This window comes from Falco biarmicus, chromosome 4, assembly GCF_023638135.1.
Source record: "Falco biarmicus isolate bFalBia1 chromosome 4, bFalBia1.pri, whole genome shotgun sequence".
Lineage (NCBI taxonomy): Eukaryota > Metazoa > Chordata > Aves > Falconiformes > Falconidae > Falco > Falco biarmicus.
The window spans coordinates 39,850,476-39,867,906 of NC_079291.1; the positions used below are offsets into that span (position 1 = coordinate 39,850,476).

The 17,431-nt window shown below is 45.0% G+C and overlaps 1 protein-coding gene across 2 annotated transcripts in view; it reads right to left on the reverse strand.

Annotated features, from left to right (window-relative positions):
- The window catches only part of RSU1 (Ras suppressor protein 1), a 110,190-nt gene extending 92,967 nt beyond the window's left edge, over window positions 1-17,223 (reverse strand). For both annotated transcript variants that reach the window (XM_056336733.1, XM_056336734.1), the window contains exons 1-3: window positions 17,066-17,223; window positions 16,717-16,828; window positions 5,652-5,702 (exon numbers count right to left, since the gene is read on the reverse strand). In XM_056336733.1, the coding sequence (XP_056192708.1) occupies window positions 5,652-5,702; window positions 16,717-16,825 (160 nt within the window). In that variant the 5' untranslated portion in view covers window positions 16,826-16,828; window positions 17,066-17,223. The remainder of the gene's footprint in view (window positions 1-5,651; window positions 5,703-16,716; window positions 16,829-17,065) is intronic.
- Window positions 17,224-17,431: the final 208 nt, after the last annotated feature.

Genomic DNA, 17,431 nt, shown 5'->3' on the forward strand with positions numbered 1-17,431 from the left:
GAACTACCAAAGCTATTTAAACAGTGACCCCTAGCGGACACAGCCCGTAACACCAGTGTTTCCACCGACAGCAGAAGCACTCGGGGGCTCCAGGTGCGACCGGAGAATGACAGAAAAGCTGCGATCTCTGAATATCCCCTGATGCTTACAACATCAATTACTCACCTCAGGCAGACAAGTCAAATAACTGTTACAATAGTTACAAGCCATCAAAAACGTACAGCATATCCCCAAAATAAGTGAAAATAAACCACATCAAGTTGGCAGTCTAATAGTTGTGCACATACCGAGTACTGATGACCGGCACTCGTACCTGTTGTCAATGCTGAAGTAACTTTTAACATCCCAGCCTGCTTTCCAGTCACATCTTCCCCTCTGTGCACACCTGGGATGGACCACAGTTAACCTCAGCTTCTGAAAGCTCTTCAAGCACACTTCCTATTCATGATGTAGTACAGGGATTTTAATTGTCAAACCTCATCAGCATAACAAGGATACTAAGTGTGACTACACTTAGTGGATGTGAAATTTTGTATATGCTTTAGGTAGCTGGAAAATACCTTGAGCTAAGGTCTAGAAGTTTGAGTACCGATGCATACTTAATGGCAAAATAGTTCACAAACAGCTGCCTGCAAGGAAAAGTGAGGTAAGGCGTAAGCCACGATGTGTGTGCTCAGTTTCCTTTAGAAGCGGGAGTTCCTCTGCTGCGAATTCTGCTCCAATTATTGCTCACTTCCAAGTCTAGTGGCATAAGGGGACCAAAAGGTGAAGCCTAACAGGTTAGCCCTCCTGACTTCAGTTTGAGCCTGCAAAGGTACTTTTCTTTCCCCCTCCCCCAAAGGTAGCCATTTAATGTTCTAGTGCAACCAATTTATAAAAAAAAAAAACAAAACAAAAAAACCAAAAAAAAACCCCACACACAAAACTTAAGCCCTCAGGACAGTGTGACACAAACCTTTAAACCTTTTTGCCAGCTGGAAAAAAAACCCTCATACTCACTCACGTATTTTACAGTCTCCCACAGCTCCAAACAATCCTACTTGGAACAACATGAGGCAAGTTCCAGAGTAGAAAAAGACAGTCAGACCTGGCAATATGCTTTTCCTCTCCCTGACCTGAGCTCCTCAGACATCCCAGTATCCTACAATTCCCAACCTGTCCCCCAGAACCATTACAAAACTACAAACTCTAGCTGAAGACATATGAACAAAGTAGGACCAAGTTTGATTTCCAGAACTTCTATGAGAAGTTCCTTAACACAAAACTTCAGAAGCCTCAGTACAGTCCGAATTGTTGGAAACCAAGCACAGCATAACAGGCGAGTGGCATGCCACCCCAGCAGCAACGTAAGCGGAAGCACGCTGGCTGGCCCTTCAAAACATGCGTATCTACACCAACATCCTAAGTTCACTTCCATCCCACACAGGGGTGTCAGAAAGAGCAAGTGGCCAACACCACTTGCAGGCTTCAAGTTCCACTCAAACTTGGGTGAAGTAGTCCTAAGTAGAAGTGCACAAACCAGTAGAATGGATACCCACAAACATTATTACTGCTGCACAGAAAATGCAGAAACAGGACTTGTGATTGTCCAAACTCATCAAGCATGGCTTCTTCAGAAGTATGTCCTGTGGTTCCAACTCCCTCTGTACCCCCTCCAGCACAGCTACTCCGATTTATTTATGTATGTCCTATTAACAATCCCACTGAGCCAGAAGTGAATGCCACCTGTCACCGCTACATGCCCCAGCTACCATCAAAAGACATGGAACAAAGATAACTTGGTCACATCCACCCAAATCAATCCACCACACTGAAGGGAGATCTCTATCATTCAGCCACATGACAAATTTGAGGAACATTTGTCAGGACTTCTAGTCCATTTATTTTGGTGTTAGCCAATGGGTTCAAAAGATACCTGGGTCAGGATCAGACAACATATGCAGGCTAACAGCATAAGCATGACGCTTTAATTCTGCTTCTCGGCTGTATTACTGAATAGAAGGTTTTAAATCACTAAATGACGGAATGAAAAACACCCAGTACAATATATGGAGACATGGCCCATATGTCTACGCTAACTTAAGAAAAAACACAAATACACACTTTCTCCCTCTGCTTTCAACTGGATTGTCACAGGAGACCCCAAGGTGGAATCATCCCAGGTTTGTCACTTACGCAGCAACTGGTTCAACGAGACTGCAGAATCTCAGGAATTTAGCTTCCCATAGAGTTTTGCTTCTGATTTTGAAACACAGAAGTTCTCATCAAGCAGCCAAGGACAGATTCAACTGTTTCAGAAGCTACCTAGAGCAGAAGCGGCCAGTTCAAGACTCCTCCATTAGCGCAGCTTCAGACAGCTGAAAAAAAACCAGCCTAATGTTCTCCAGAGTGGATCTGAGTACTCCTGATAATGAATGATTTAGACATGTAAATGTAAAAGCACGACCAGTATGAATGGCATACTAAAAACATTAACAAAAAGGATGCCACAAAAATATTCTAAGCAGTATGATGGATTTAATAGTGCAGTCCTCGTACTTGCTAATGAGACTTTACTTTTAAGAGTTTGCTAGCAAAAATATGAACTGTGGTTACATAAAAATATGCATATCCTGTTTTTACATGTATTTATTCTTCCAGATAGACATATTTACTCTAAACAGCAGAAAAAAAAGCAAGGGGAACACTCATTTAAATGGCAGAAAACTAGTAGAAGATGCTAATATGACCTTAGTGTAGCATGTCAAGTGTCACTGCCACCAGCTTCCTAGTCATTTTAAGAACAATCTGCTAAGACAATTAATTACACAGCTTAAAAGATTAGGTCAACAGTGTCAAATACGAGAATATGAACTTGAAATTTAGCCTTTTAAAAATGTGTGCTGTCTATTTAAATGTCTACATCAATTTGTGAAAGAATAGTAAGTTTCAGACTTGATGAGTTACTTCTGGGGAGAAGCAGTGGTTTTACCTTCCCACAAAAGAAACCCAAACACAGCAGTTAGAAAGGCTAACAGAATCCCTTGGCTGAGCGAACAGATACACTTGCAGACTGCTGATCTAAGGGCTACTTTAGAAGAAAAAAGTAATTAAAATTTGAGAATTAACATAAATACAATTTTATAGTAGTGGCAATCCTTAAACTGTTATTCTGAAAAATGAAGCTACTTTAAACAAATGGTGAACTCCCAATTTTTCTTTAATAAAGTCACCCTGAACACATGCTTCTTGGACACCTCTTATTACCCTATCTTTTTCCTCCCCTAGTCTGGTCTACAGCTAGAACTCATAGCTAGGACATCGGCTGGTTACTTAGCTTGAGTTCTGGTGCTCATGCTGAAGCACGTAACCCTCCACAGGCTCAGTTCTCAGACAGCCAAGGTACCATGATTCAAGTCTCTTTGCAAGAGTTTCAGCCTGTCTTCTCTTCCTCAGAGCAAGGTAGGTATCTGCTACCTACCCAGACAGTCGTGTGTTCAGCTGAACTCACCCTTAAGCTACATTTAAGATTTTTAAGGTATCACAGGGAGATTAAGTCCTTGAAAGTCTGTTACCTTTCAAAGTTGTAGGATTTTTGCAAATCCCAAAGAAAGAATAGTCAAGTTTACCAAGAGTAATGCTTACAACCTGTTTCATCCTTGTGCCAGGCAAGCAGCCATACAGAAAGATGACACCAGCACAAATAATCGACGCTAGAGAGAAATTCTGCCTCACAGCACTAGGTACCCAAATTGGATGAGTTGTCTGACCACAAGCAACAGACAGAGTGTGCAGAATGAACTGCTACCTCAGGGTGCCTGCAGCCCTCCAAAAGCTGCAGAAAAAGATGAAGTGGCTAGATACAACTAACTACCTAGCTTTTAAGCAGCTCAAGTTCAGAGACAGGTGTCTCCTTGCAGTGACCTGAGGGAACACAAAAGCCACCAGCTGGGTGGCCCTGTAACCCAGTTCCATCAGTGGCTGATAACAGATGCCAGAGGGCAATACGCCCAAAGCAAGTTTACCATAATGGTTTCCCAAAGCAGCTATTGGTAACTCCATGACCTCCTAAACCACAGGTAGAGCTGTGTGGTTAATGCTTATGATTCTCCCTGCCTGAATTCGCCCCTGAATTTACCCACTGGTGATCGTTTACATGTTAGATGGCTGTACATTGCTGGTCATATTTATAAAGAGAGATGTCTTCGAAAACTACAATAGGGACAAAAACAAATGGCAAGATGCCAGTCTAGAGGACACTACGCAATCAGAAGCAGGGCCTAGAATAACTAATTCATACCTCTCACAGCCACTCACATAGTGTCCATAATTTTATCTATTCACTAATGCTACAAACCCTTTAAGATATACATTAGTACCCAATAAACTGCATCCAGAGAAGAAATGTTTATGTGCTAGAATCTAAGAATATTTTCATTTTTTCCTCATGCTTAATCCTCTGCAAATGTTTAGAGCCTTAAGTGAGATTTTTGCGTTAATACATGTTTTAAATAGCACATACCATCTTACAGCTCATGCAGCAAGTAGTTTAAAGTTTGATATGTTGGATTTTATCAGTTGGTTGGTTTGTAGTTTTTGGTTGTTGGTTTTTTTTTTTTCTTTAAACCCATCTCAATTTGTAAAGGCTTCCTCAGGTATAGTCTGATACAAGCCAAAGCACCTACCTAGTCAGCTCTTCAACATGCACCCCCTTTGGAGGTTCCATTCACCTCCCTATTTCACATACTCTTAAAAAATTCAGTTCCAAAAAAAGGAAGGACTGGATGAGATAGCAATCCACTGGCAAAGGCAGAGCGCAGACAAGGACAAGCAGAACATCAACAAAACCAACACTTCTTTTCCTTTTAGATGATTCATAGTAACAAGGTTTAGATGAAACTCACTGCTTGTATTTCAACAACCAAGAAGCAGGAACATTTGCACAAGTCACTGATGGGTAAGCCTGAAGCATGCTCCTACAAAAAACCAATTTTTTTGCCTTGCAAAAATCAGTCTGATATCTGCCTCCACTAAGTCTCATCTCACACTTAGGTTGCTCTTGTGACATGCTATTCACCATCACCTCACTTAAGAGCTTCTTTACTATGGGAAGTAGGATCCACAAGGTAATAACTGAAGTGTGCAGCACAAGCATGACAGCTTATACTCAAAAGCTTGGTTTTGACAGAAGTTGACTGCTTGACTTTCATGCCCAAAGCTCACATTCAGTTGGCCTTGCTCACATGTTTCGTTATAGATATAATGCAGAGTTGTAATTTGTTCTCACTTGTCTTCGGTCAAATTAATTATCCGTCTACTAAAATGCAAACTCTATCATTTCTGGTACAGTTAAAAATAAAATGCATAAGTCTTCACCTAAACATAAGGATTTCAGAGCCATGGCAGGGAATGGATTCTCGGCTGAACTGGTAACAAGACAGAATTACAGATCTTCCAGGTACATGGCAGATCTGTAGTGAAGTTGGAAAGGCATGTTGAACATAGCTGCTAAGTCACATCCTTAACCTCTTTATTTTTAACAAAATGCTTCACCAAGAAGCACTCTGAACAGTGACACTGCAGTCTATAAACAAAACACCAAACTAGCAGTGTCAGCTTTTCAACATTGCTCAACTGTGGGTAATGAAGTCTGAAAACAGAAGTATACTTACTTGTGAGCTTGTTGTGACTCAGAACCAGCTGGGTGATATGAGACAACGTAACTGCAAGTGAAGAGAGAGAAGTTCATTTACAGACATGGCAACAGGGAGTTTGTATCTTTTTCAGCCTAAAAAAAAAAGAGGCAAGTTATTCCCTCTGCTCCAGTAACCCCAGATCCGTGTACACAATAAACAAGACAAGCTCAAGACTTCAGGACATAGCCAGCTACTACTCTGCCTCTTTACTTCACCTTTCTGTTACTGCATCAAACACAACTGGAGCAGTAAGTACTGGTGCCTCCCAGCAGAAGTTTAGTTCCGGACTCATAAACACTTTTCTCATTTCCGACCTTTGAATGCTTCCCAAGCGAAAACTGATAGGTACTCAAACATTTAACCCAACAGAACACAAGCCACACAAGCACTTACATTTCCACATATTCCAAATTCACTATCAAATCACTGCTAGATTTAAGTCCCAAGTACCAACAGCTGCATTTACAACCTCACATCCACAAAGGACAGCAGCAGACTAGCATCATTGTTGCATGTTGAACGGCCAGGTAACAACATGAAATATTTATTCAAATTAAACGAATGACCCAATTGATCAAAGTCCCTCAGATTCCACCTTATTGAACAAACAGGCGTGGGGCATAGGGGGGCTACAGAGACCGGCACTCCCTCTACACTTCTTCGTCCTTTACATCGCTTCTTGCCTACCTCCACCCGCCACAACACCGCTTTCCCTTGAAGCTCCAAAGCCTGTAATTGACAATGGTATCTGATCAGAAAAATATCCTAAATAGACAGGGGAGAAACTCACACCTTGAAAGTGTTCTTAAACTTTTTTCCCTTCCCCATAAAAGGGTTTGTTGCACTAGAAAAACGGAGAGATTTTCCTCCCCTACACCTTTTCCTTACTTCCAGTGTAGCCACTTCAGAACAGCTCTAGGAACCACCCGGCTGGACCTCCTACGCAGTTGGGAACTTCTCCAGCCTGAAGGACAGTTGTAGTGCTACCTCTCTCATCCCTCAGAGCTTTCCTTGATTAATGAACATCACTAACATTAGTCCAGAGACATCCCACAGAGGTCTTGCTGCCTTTGGGAACAAAGATATCCTGGTGAGCATGGGTGAAAACTGGCCACGCTAATCAATACTCACTAAACTGCAACTTGGAGGAAAGAGCTTGGAGAGCTTTTAAGTAGTGATATAGCAACCTGTTTCAGCTAACCCTTGAAAGCTCATAACTTACCTACCACAGGCAAATATAACCTGTTAGCAGAATGAAAGCAGTCACTCAAAGGCAGAAATGGATCGGAAAGTTCAGTCTTAAAAAAAAAAAAAAAAAAACCCAACAAAAAAAAAAAAAACGAAAGAGAAGCATCACCACAGTTCCCTGTGCGACTGCAGGTTGTGGAGGAAGGAAAGGCAGGGAGGAGAAAGGAAGAAACAGTGCACCCATCCTGAATTTCTCCTAAAATATGAGCACTCCAAGTACTGCTTGCACCACCTCACAAAGCAGAACAGGACGGAGAAAGAAGCCCATACAAAGTCTGTAAGAGTATTGTAGAAAAACCAGCACTAAAGGGCAGACAAGAACAGCAGCCTGCACAAAGAGCTCCAAGCAGTAAAACACGAAAGACACATCAGCATCTGAACCGTAAGCAACCATTTAACACTATTGATTACTTGCACATATAGCTAAATATAGGAATGCAAATTACACCAAAAAAAAAAAAAAAAAGAGAGAACATGCTAGAGATAGTTACAAGCTTGTGAATAAATGCCTAAGGACTCCTTATGCATTTCTTTCTCTTGGTTTAGGTATTTTATAGCTGTGACAATCAGCAAAAGTCAACATTCCATGGGCCCTTTATATCCAACCCTGACTAGTAAGAACACAACACCATAAGGGCAACCCTACCAGCTGGCATCCTGAGAAGTGCTCTAGTCTGGCAACTCCAGCTCCAAGGCACCTTAATCTAGGTCAGAGCCAGATCCAAACTGACACCAATAATGCCAGGAAAATACACCTTTTCCCGCATTTAACTTAAGAAACAAGCCATTCCAGAGTTCAGAGGCTTTGCCTAGACTCACCAGCATCAACAAGAAATCAGCCTTGCTCTACTGTATTAAAAGAGACACAATCTTTTTCCTGCCAGGCAGTGGAGTTGCCTACTCTGCCCTAGCCTGTTTCCTCCTAGCCCACAAGGAGAGTAATGGACATTGTCATTACAACTCAAACGGCTTGTGTGCCTACCAACGTAATGGCCTCCCGTCCAAGAGGGCCCTTTTCGCTCTCATAAGCCAATAAAGGAAATGTCCAATTAGTCAAGTAGTATCTTCCTTAAGCCTCAAACGTTCAAATAAAATCCTAGGTTATGAAAAAGGCAGGAAAAAAGCACACAGCATGTACCAAAGTCTTCCATCAGCTTTGTACTCTCAGTCTGTCTCACAGTGGCAGCGGTGAAGACTAGCTACATCACGGTGCCTTTACCAGCCACCACGCCTGCATGCCGGGCAGCTTTCCACATTAAGGATGCTGAAGAGTGCCTTTAAGGCTGAAGTGTGGCACATTACAAAGAGCTGGGCTCTGGCTGCTGGCATCAGAACCAGGAAATGGCATTCCAGCTTTGTTCTTGAAGATCTGGGGTACAGGAACATTTCAGAATTTCTCCTTTGCCCTTCCCATGACAGTCGTATCAGAATGTAAAGATTTTGTTTAATCTGCATTTTCAAAAAAATCTATTATTGTTTTTTGATACTGTATAAAGTTGCTTCCACCTCACTTTAAGATTGGGGTTTAAAGCAGAGACGTTGAACTATGGCAGCAGAAGACAACCAACTCTCACTACCTCACCCCCACACTAAAAAATCAGCACCTCACCCTGAGCACAACAGACAACTGGCCTCCTACCAGGTGGGACCCCTGCATGGCTGCTGCCAGGCAAAGGTTTGCAACATCCTTGCTGAACTGCAGGTGCAGGGACTGGGAAGTCAAATCAGGTGGCCAGGCACAGAGTCAGTTCCAAGAGAACTTTTGCACTATTTCTTTTTTCCTTTGAAGTTGATCCTTCCTTTGGTTTATTAAAGCAGAACAAAGACACCTGTCACCACAATTCTGTGGCCTTGATAGTTCATTCTAGTTTTGCCTTGAGCTTTGCCAGCTTCAGGCCAGAATCCAAAATTCAGATAATCTGTTCTTTCCTTTGTTTGAGTCCATAATGGACTTTGTTCAACTAAACCCAGCAACCCCCATCATGTACCTCTTAACAAGCAGATAGACCAACTGAGAAACTACATGAGGAAAGGTTCACATATATATATGAACTAAATTTGATAGGCCTTTCTCAACTCTTTTTCCGACTATGAACTACCTCTTCTGTGAAGAGGATATGATTTCTATGAATGATTATTTGTTGACACTAAGGCTTGACATGCCCAAGGTTATCGAAATAAAACTCTTTAAGGTAGTGGTGAGGAAGCAGTCCTGATCCCACCCCACCCCGCTCAGTGAAACAACCATTTAAAGCATACAAATCAGAACGACAACTCATAGAGACTAAAGGTAGCATTTAGGATTTTCAGTTTCTGAGCTCAAGATTTAATTCAAAGAAAAAAGATATCAAATAATATTTCTAACTCCTGCAAGAAAACAGCTTAGGAGACACTACTTTCACATGACTGACTTGCACCACAGAAGTACAAAGTCACTGAACTGCACTGAGTGCTAGACAGCAGCACACATGCCAGTACCTGCTTTGGATCTCTTAGAGACTGAACCAAGAAACAAAAGTGAGAAAAGGAAGTGTTTTACTAATAGATAACTGAGACAGACGATGATCTAATCCATGTGTACGCATATGGTGACCCTTTCCTGACATGACTTCCTAATTTCTACACATAGGAAGTGAGGATGCTTACTTAAGGGCAGTTAAGCTTTGGGGCTATAGACTCAGGTCTTCTTAACATCAAACTCGCTGCTGAATTTAAGTACCATACAAAGTTCTCTGCATATCTCGTTTTTAAAGGTAAACCTGCTGAATAAACCATCAAGCCATGTGTACTGCTGGCCTTTAACAACATAATCTTACAAGCATTATTCTCACTACTCCCTCTCCTAATTTGTCATATCACTGTCTTCTTCAACTGAGTATATTTTCAGAAGGGTTTCTTCTCACATGTCTGTCTATACAGAACGAAGTCCCAACATCAACAATTTCAAGGCCAAAATCCCTAAAATCCCTAGACCAAAGACATTTAAATCTGGACTTTACTGTCCAAATTTGACTAAAGCCCACTATCCATGTGACAAAGAACCCCACTGCATCTTTGACCTGCAAAGCAGGCCGACGTGCCCTGGAGAAATGAAAAGGCAACATCCTCATATGATGTTGAAAAGAGCAGAGGTTCAGGCATCTGTGCTCTGGACTACTTCCAGCAGCATTTTAGCCATATCGATACAAAAAAGATTTTTCAGTCTTGAAAGGTCCACAGCTACTACCAGTTCAGACACAGATTTACAAGCATTTTAGGAAAGGAAGACTAGATATAAAGTGGTATTTGGTCACTACTTACAAGGAGGGGAATTTGCTCACTTCCATTAAACTGACCTGTGTGGAAACAGCCAGCCTCTGGAAATAACACGTTTTTCAGGACGCTGCCACTCGCCTACTCCTGTGAAAAGGACTGTGCTGTGGGAACAGCTGACTGTGGCTTTCCTCATCCTATATATAAAGTCAATTCTGCATGACAACTAAATTATCAGCTCTTCTACTAAAGGCATCTGTCTTAAGCAACTAATTAAGATTCCCAAGTAACATCTAGAAGGCGGAAAGGGGCCCGGTGGGGCCATTTTGCTTTGGATATACGCAGCTCAGGTAAGCATAACTAGCAGGACTCACTCGCTGAGGATCACTCAACAGGTCAGAGAATCCACCCTGAGATCCAAAAGGCACTGCAATTCCCACAGAAGAAGTACTATAACCTCTCTATGATGCCACCAGGGGAGCCCCTAGACGCCAAGAAGCAGGTCCTTGAGGACTGCAAGACCTCATATGCCTTGTTAACGTTACAGTAATTAGCATACAGCCAATGAATTAATTTGATTTCAAGAACGCACCAATATCCATCCACACAGAAGTTTGAGTTTCAGGACACTACCGTTTGCCAGAGCAATTTACTTGCATAGTAACTATAAATTCTCATTACTATTGCTTTGAAATGGAGTGGGTCAAGGGAAGAATACTTCAGCTTTTCCCTTTTGGCCTTAGTATCAAGCCTTTTCATATAGTGCTGCTATGCACTGCAAGTCAGCTTTACATATAAATATTTATATCACAAGACTTGCCTTAATTATATTTCTTTAAAAGGAAAAAACAAAGCCAAAACAGGAAGACTCCAGAGACCTTGCTGAACCAAGATAAGACATTGTCCATGCCGTTGGAGGAAGCTAATGCAGCACGAGCATTGCAGTATCGTACAAAATGACTTACAAGTAGCCTGCCCCTCCATCTTCTGTGCTTTAGTTATTTTAGGAGCGGACAACTGTATCAACATTAACTTTCTGATAATTAATTCCAGGCATGTTAATTCCTACCACACCAGCATGTACTTATGTAAGATATGAATAGCTTACAGATGGAATGATAACGAGAGCAAATTAACACTTACAGAGTAAATAGGATTTCATCCAATATTCCTTCCCTGACAAGACTACAGAACAGCAGATGTCTTCAAGTTATTTGGCCAAAATAATTCCTTAATTCATAGCTTCTCCATATCGATCACTTAAAGATACATAAATGAGAGATTAGAGACCAGGCCCTACTCCAAGAACAATTCCATAATTGTTGATGGCTGTTTAAAGTCCTACCAATAAACACCCTAACCATCAAGCTAGGGAAAAGGCATGCCCTATTTCCTGAACTTGACTGTCCACGCTACAGGACATACATTAATGCTCTCTATCATTACCTCTCCATGCTGACTGCTTTGTAAACAAATATGCTCTATTTATTTTACTACATGGAATTAAAAAAAAAACCCAATACATTAGACCACTTCCATAGGGAAAGACACTTTCTAAGACTATTCATGTATGGATGCACCACTATAGCATAGCTGTGCTCACAAATGGTATAACACTTGTTTTATCACATGCTAGAACAATAAGAAAAGCCTTTAAAGTTTAAAACTGTTTCACATGGTCTTTGCCTTATTATGATGAGCTAAAGCACAGAACACCTAGATAAAGGGATATTTTTAGTCACAAATGAAACCTTTTTTTCCTATAGAAAATCTTTGAAAAGAGTTATCATACTACATTTCTGAAAGCCTCAAAAATTCAGGTGCCCTGAAAGCCTGTAGCACAATTCTAGTTTGTACTTTTAAGTCATTAGGAGAAAACACGGAAGTGGCTGGATTTGAGGAATATTCCAAAAATAGAACTCAGCTGCTAATGGCATTCATGAACTCCTGAGCAAGCGGTGGTTCAGGAACTCCTGAACTCTTCTTCGTAAATCTGAACACCACGTTTTAAACAAGCTGGTAACTCCCCTCTCCCTTTACTAAACACAGAAGCAGGAAGAGATGTAGAGGTTGTCAAGCTTCTAGGTCTAAGCTAGCTGAAGATAGTTTCAAATACAGAGTGTCAATCTCCATCCAGCTAGGAAAGGTATTTCACCTGGACGTGGAAAGATACATTGGTATCTGACAAAGGCAAGTTTGGTCTGTTTTGCCTCTCCCACAGCTGCTACAGAAGGTGGAAGTCAAACTAAAAGAAAGTACGAGTGGCTGCCCTGTACCGTAGCAAGTCATTCACTAGACTGCAAAGAGAACCCTATCCAAGTCAGGGCATATATTCCCCTTTCCCTTTTCTCCTCTCTCTACCCCCATATAACACCAGTTTTCTATGATCACTTAGGATTTTTCTTCTTTAAACACACACGACAAGATTAGGTCTGCACCTGAAGGAAGAGGATTGGCACACTGAGCAGATGCTACACGGTGCACTGTTCCAAACCCTTGTGTCTGCATTAACTCTATGTGCATTAAGTTAAAGAAAGCTTAAGTATGAATCCACTGCCCTGCCACTCTGCAGCAAGTACTCAAATATGCAGTGGGACAAGGCTTGGTCCTTTCTTGATTTTACAGAGCAGCTTACTTTAAGAGTTACTGGCCACTGTGGGAGGGGCATTCACAACCATTAAATTATTACATGAGATGAAATCCCTTATCAGGGGCTACTGACCACAGTAACTTAGGAATATCCTGCAACCTAGTTAACGTCCTTAAATGGCCAAAACCAGGGAAATCACCACCAAAATGTTCCCTCTAATCATAACCTAAACTTATTCTAATCTCTGAACATCTGCAAGTGGCCCTCATAGAAGAAAGATACTGTGAAAGAACTGTCACTAGGCATGAATCATGATGGCTGATTTTAACAAAGATCTTTATTTCATGCCAAAACCAAAGTTTCTGAAAAGACAAGTTCTAACACTGCAACACGTTGGAAAGCTATCAAACACACCTAGAAGGGAAGGCACAAAGTCAGACTCATATAGCTTCCCTGCCAGTTCTGAGAGCCAGAGAAACCCAAAACACCTGATCTATACTAGAAAAAATCATCCATTAGGAGTCAGATAAGAGGATTAGAAAACAAGTTTAACATTTTCTCTAACAGTTACCCAAAATCCAGAGGTAATACCTATTTGTTACTTTTTTTAAGGTATATTTGGAGGAAACTATTCCTTCTCCAGAGGCAAAGTGGCAAATACCTTGGCGATAAACAAAAAAAAATTCTCTGCCAGAGTGCAGAATACCTGAAGCTACAAGTGGTCTCAATTGACCAAACAGAAACCAGTCATTGCTCCCTCCCCTAACTTCCTTCTCAAATTGGAGAAGGCCCCAAGTCCCCACACAAACCAAGTCACATGGTATGCACCAAGACTATCTGCACAGAGACCTCTCTGATGCAGTGTGACTAGGGTACCAACAAGTCTACACTTCATGTAGGGATCTCCCTGCCAAAAAAGCTTCAGATGCTTGATTAGCAACTTGGTATCAAGGTCCAGCTGTGGACCACAGTGTCGCACACTGTGGTCCCTGACCCTGCCTACACAACAAACCCAGAACAGTCTTTGCACAAGAAAAGCTTTTTTTTACTTTAGCATTACTGATGTGCTTTAACATTACCTTCCCACCCATCCCCACCATTTGAAAGAACAAAGCTGGCTAATCAGTCCTGTGTCTTAGTGCTGACAGCAGGCACCATGTCTACTTCACAAACGCAAGAGTACCCTGTCACTGCCCCACACTCTTAATGCATTAGTTTGTCTGAAATGGGTAAGTACAGTTCTGAAAATGAGTCTGTAGTTAAGTGAGAGCTAAACACTACTTTCTCTCAAACAACTGCTCATCCAATGGAAATACAGTGAAGCTTTCTATTTAACATGAGTTCATATGTCACAGAATGGGTTGGGGTTGAAAGCGACCTCTGGGGATCATCTAGTCCAACCTCCTGCTAAAGAAGGTTCACCTAGAGCAGGTTGCACAGAATCACGTCCAGGTGGGTTTTGAATATCTCCAGGTAAGGGAACTCCACATCCTCTCTGGGCAGCCTGTTCCAGTGCTCCGTCACCCTCAGGGTAAAGAAGTTCTTCCTCATACTCAGAAGGAGCTTCTTGTACTTCAGTTTGCGCCCATTGCCTCTTGTCCTGTTGCTGGGCACTGCTAAAGAGCCTGGCCCCAGCCTCTTGGCACATGCCCTTAAGATACACATACACGTTGATAAGATCCCCTCTGTCTTCTCTTCTCCAGGCTGAACAGCCCAGCTCTCTCAGCCTTTCCTCATTAGGGACATGCTCCAGGCCCCTCATCTTCACAGCCCTCCACTGGACCCTCTCCAGCAGTTCCCTCTCAAACCAGGGAGCCCAGTACGGCAGATGCAGCCTCGCCAGAGCAGAGTAGAGGGGCAGGATCACCTCCCTCGACCTGGTGGCCACACTCCTCCTAACACACCCCAGGATCCTACTGGCCTTCTTAGCCACAAGGGCACCCTGCTGGCTCACGCACAAGTTGCTGCCCACCAGCACTCCCAGGTCCTTCTCTGCAGAGCTGCCTTCCAGCAGGTCAGACCCAGCCTGCGCTGGTGCGTGGGGTTGTTCCTGCCCAGGCGCAGGACCCTACACTTGCCTTTGCTGAACTTCATCAGGTTCACTGCCACCCAACTCTCCAGCCTGCCCAGGTCTCGCTGAATGGCAGCGCAGCCTCCTGGTGCATCAGCCACTCCTCCCAGCTTTCTAACATCAGCGACCTTCCAAGGGTACACTCTGTCCCTTCATCCAGGTCTCTGCTGAGTAAGTTGAACAGGACTGGACCCAGTACTGACCTGTGGGGCACACCGCTGGCTACAGGCCTCCAGCCAGACTCTGTGTGGCTGATCACAGCCCTCCGAGCTCTACCATTCAGCCAGCTCTCAATCCACCTCACTGTCCTCACTCATCAACTCCACGCTTCCTGAGCTTACCTATGAGGGTGTTATGGGAGACACATAAAGCCTTGCTGAGGTCAAGCGAGACAACATTCACTGCTCTCCCCTCATCTACCCAGCCAGTCATTCCATCACAGAAGGCTATCAGGCTGGTCAGGCATGGTTTCCCCTTGGTGAATCCATGTTAACCACTCCTGATAACCTTCTTTTCCTCCACATGCTTAGAAATGACCTCCAGGATGAGATGCTGCATCACCTTTCCAGGGACAGAGGTGAGACTGACTGGCCTGTAGTTTCCTGGGTCCTTCTTCTTGCCCCCTTTTGAAGGCTGGAGTGACACTGGCTTTCCTCCAGTACTCAAGCATCTCTCCTGTTCTCCATGACCTCTCAAAGCTGATGGAGAGTGGCTTAGCAATAACATCTGCCAGCTCCCTCAGCGCTCATGGATGCATCCCATTGGAGCCCCTGGATTTGCACATGTCAAGCTTGCCTAAATGATCTCTAACCCAATTCTCCTCAACCAAGGGAAAGTCTTCCATTCTCCAGATTTTCTCTCCTGCCTCCAGGGTTCAGAATTCCTGAGGGGTGGTTTTAGCAGTAAAGACTGAAGCAAAGATGGCATTCAGTAACTCCACCACCTCTGTATGCTTCGTCACCAGGGCACCTACCTCATTCAGCAGCAGGCCTATGTTTTCCCTAGGTTGCTATCAAGTTTAAAAAAACATAGTAAAGAGCTAAATTAGGATATGGCTGGAGTTTCAAGAACGTTGATTCGTTTAGATTTTCGTTTTTTCTCATTACATCATGCATTCAGGAAGATTTCTGCCTGTGGCACACTACAGCCAGTCACAACTTACAACACAATGCCTATCAGTTGCACCGTAACATTGTATGTACTCTTAACTAAAGCAAAAGCAAGGCAAAGTTACCTGCCTCGCACTTCATTCACACGTTCTCCAGAACTGTGACAGTTGTTGTTACTGGTACGCTGCATTTGCTGTGGTTAATTCACAGTAAATGCAACATACCGGTAACAACGTACTGTCACAGTTCTGGGAGCACATGCAATCACGGAATACCCAAAGTACGACATTGCTGTATCTGTAACACAGTGTTACCCTACCCTCCTCCAGAGACCAGCCTGTCACTCCCTGTCAAAAACCCATGGAGATGCTACTTGGCTGGTGGGTTTGCTTTGGCAGCAGGGAGAGGCCAGCGCGGACAGGAGGCAGAGTCTCCCCATCACTCAAATGCCATAACGACAGCAGTGAGGGTCAGGGAACGCGCAGGGTGGCAGACGGGCAGAGGTGACAGCCCCAGCTCCCCACGACACAGCGGAGCAGGGACTCTCCAGCACACACCCGCGGCTCGTCACGGCGCTGTCGGGAGCTGGCAGCAGCGTTTCCCCCTGCCCCGAATCCCCCCCCTGCCCCCGACGCCCAAAGCTTCGGGACAGCCCCAGCGCGGCCGCGGGGCGGTCCGGCCCCCCCGCCCAGGCCCGGCTGCGCCCCCGGCGCGTCCCGGGACTAATAAGGAAGTTTCCGCGCTCGCCCCGCCCGCGCCGCCGGTACCTACAGAGGCCGGGCACGTCCAGCATGTTGGAGATGCCGCGGTCGCACATGTCCACCTCGGGCTGGCCCTTCTCCCTGCTCTCCTCCACGATCTTCTTCAGCGACTTGGACATGGTCTGGGCGGGGCAGAAACGGACACCGTGAGGCGGCCGCGGGGGGGGCCGGCTCCTGCCCTGAGGGGGCCGAGCGCGGCGAGCCCGCCCGTTGCCCTCCGCGCCGCCGGGGGGGGCCCGGCCCGGCCCCCGCACCCACCCCTGCCCAGCCCAGCCCAGCGGAGCCTTGACCGGGATGCCGGCCGCCCTCCCGCCCCCGGGCGGAGGAACGGGCCCGCCGCCGCCCCCGGGGCGACTCACCGCGCGGTGCCGTGGCGGGACGCGGCCGGACAGCGGTCGGTGGCCCGGCGGGCGGCTCCCGGCGGCTGCACGCGCCCGCCACGCCCCATTTCCCCCCGCCCCGCGCGCAAGCGCGCTGCCACCCCTCCCGGGAAGCGGGGGCGCTCCCCGCGCCTGCTGGGGGCGGCCGCCCGCCCGAGCGGTCCCACCCACGGCCCGGAAAACATCGGGCCAATCAGCGCGCCTCCTCGGTGCAGGCCCGCCGGCCATTGGCTGGAGGAGCCGCAGGAAGGGCCTCTGCCCAATAAGCGCGCCCCGCGGCTGATAGCGGGTTTCGGACCCAAGCCGCTGGGGTTCCGCTTGCGGCTCTAGCGCATGCGCGGCGAG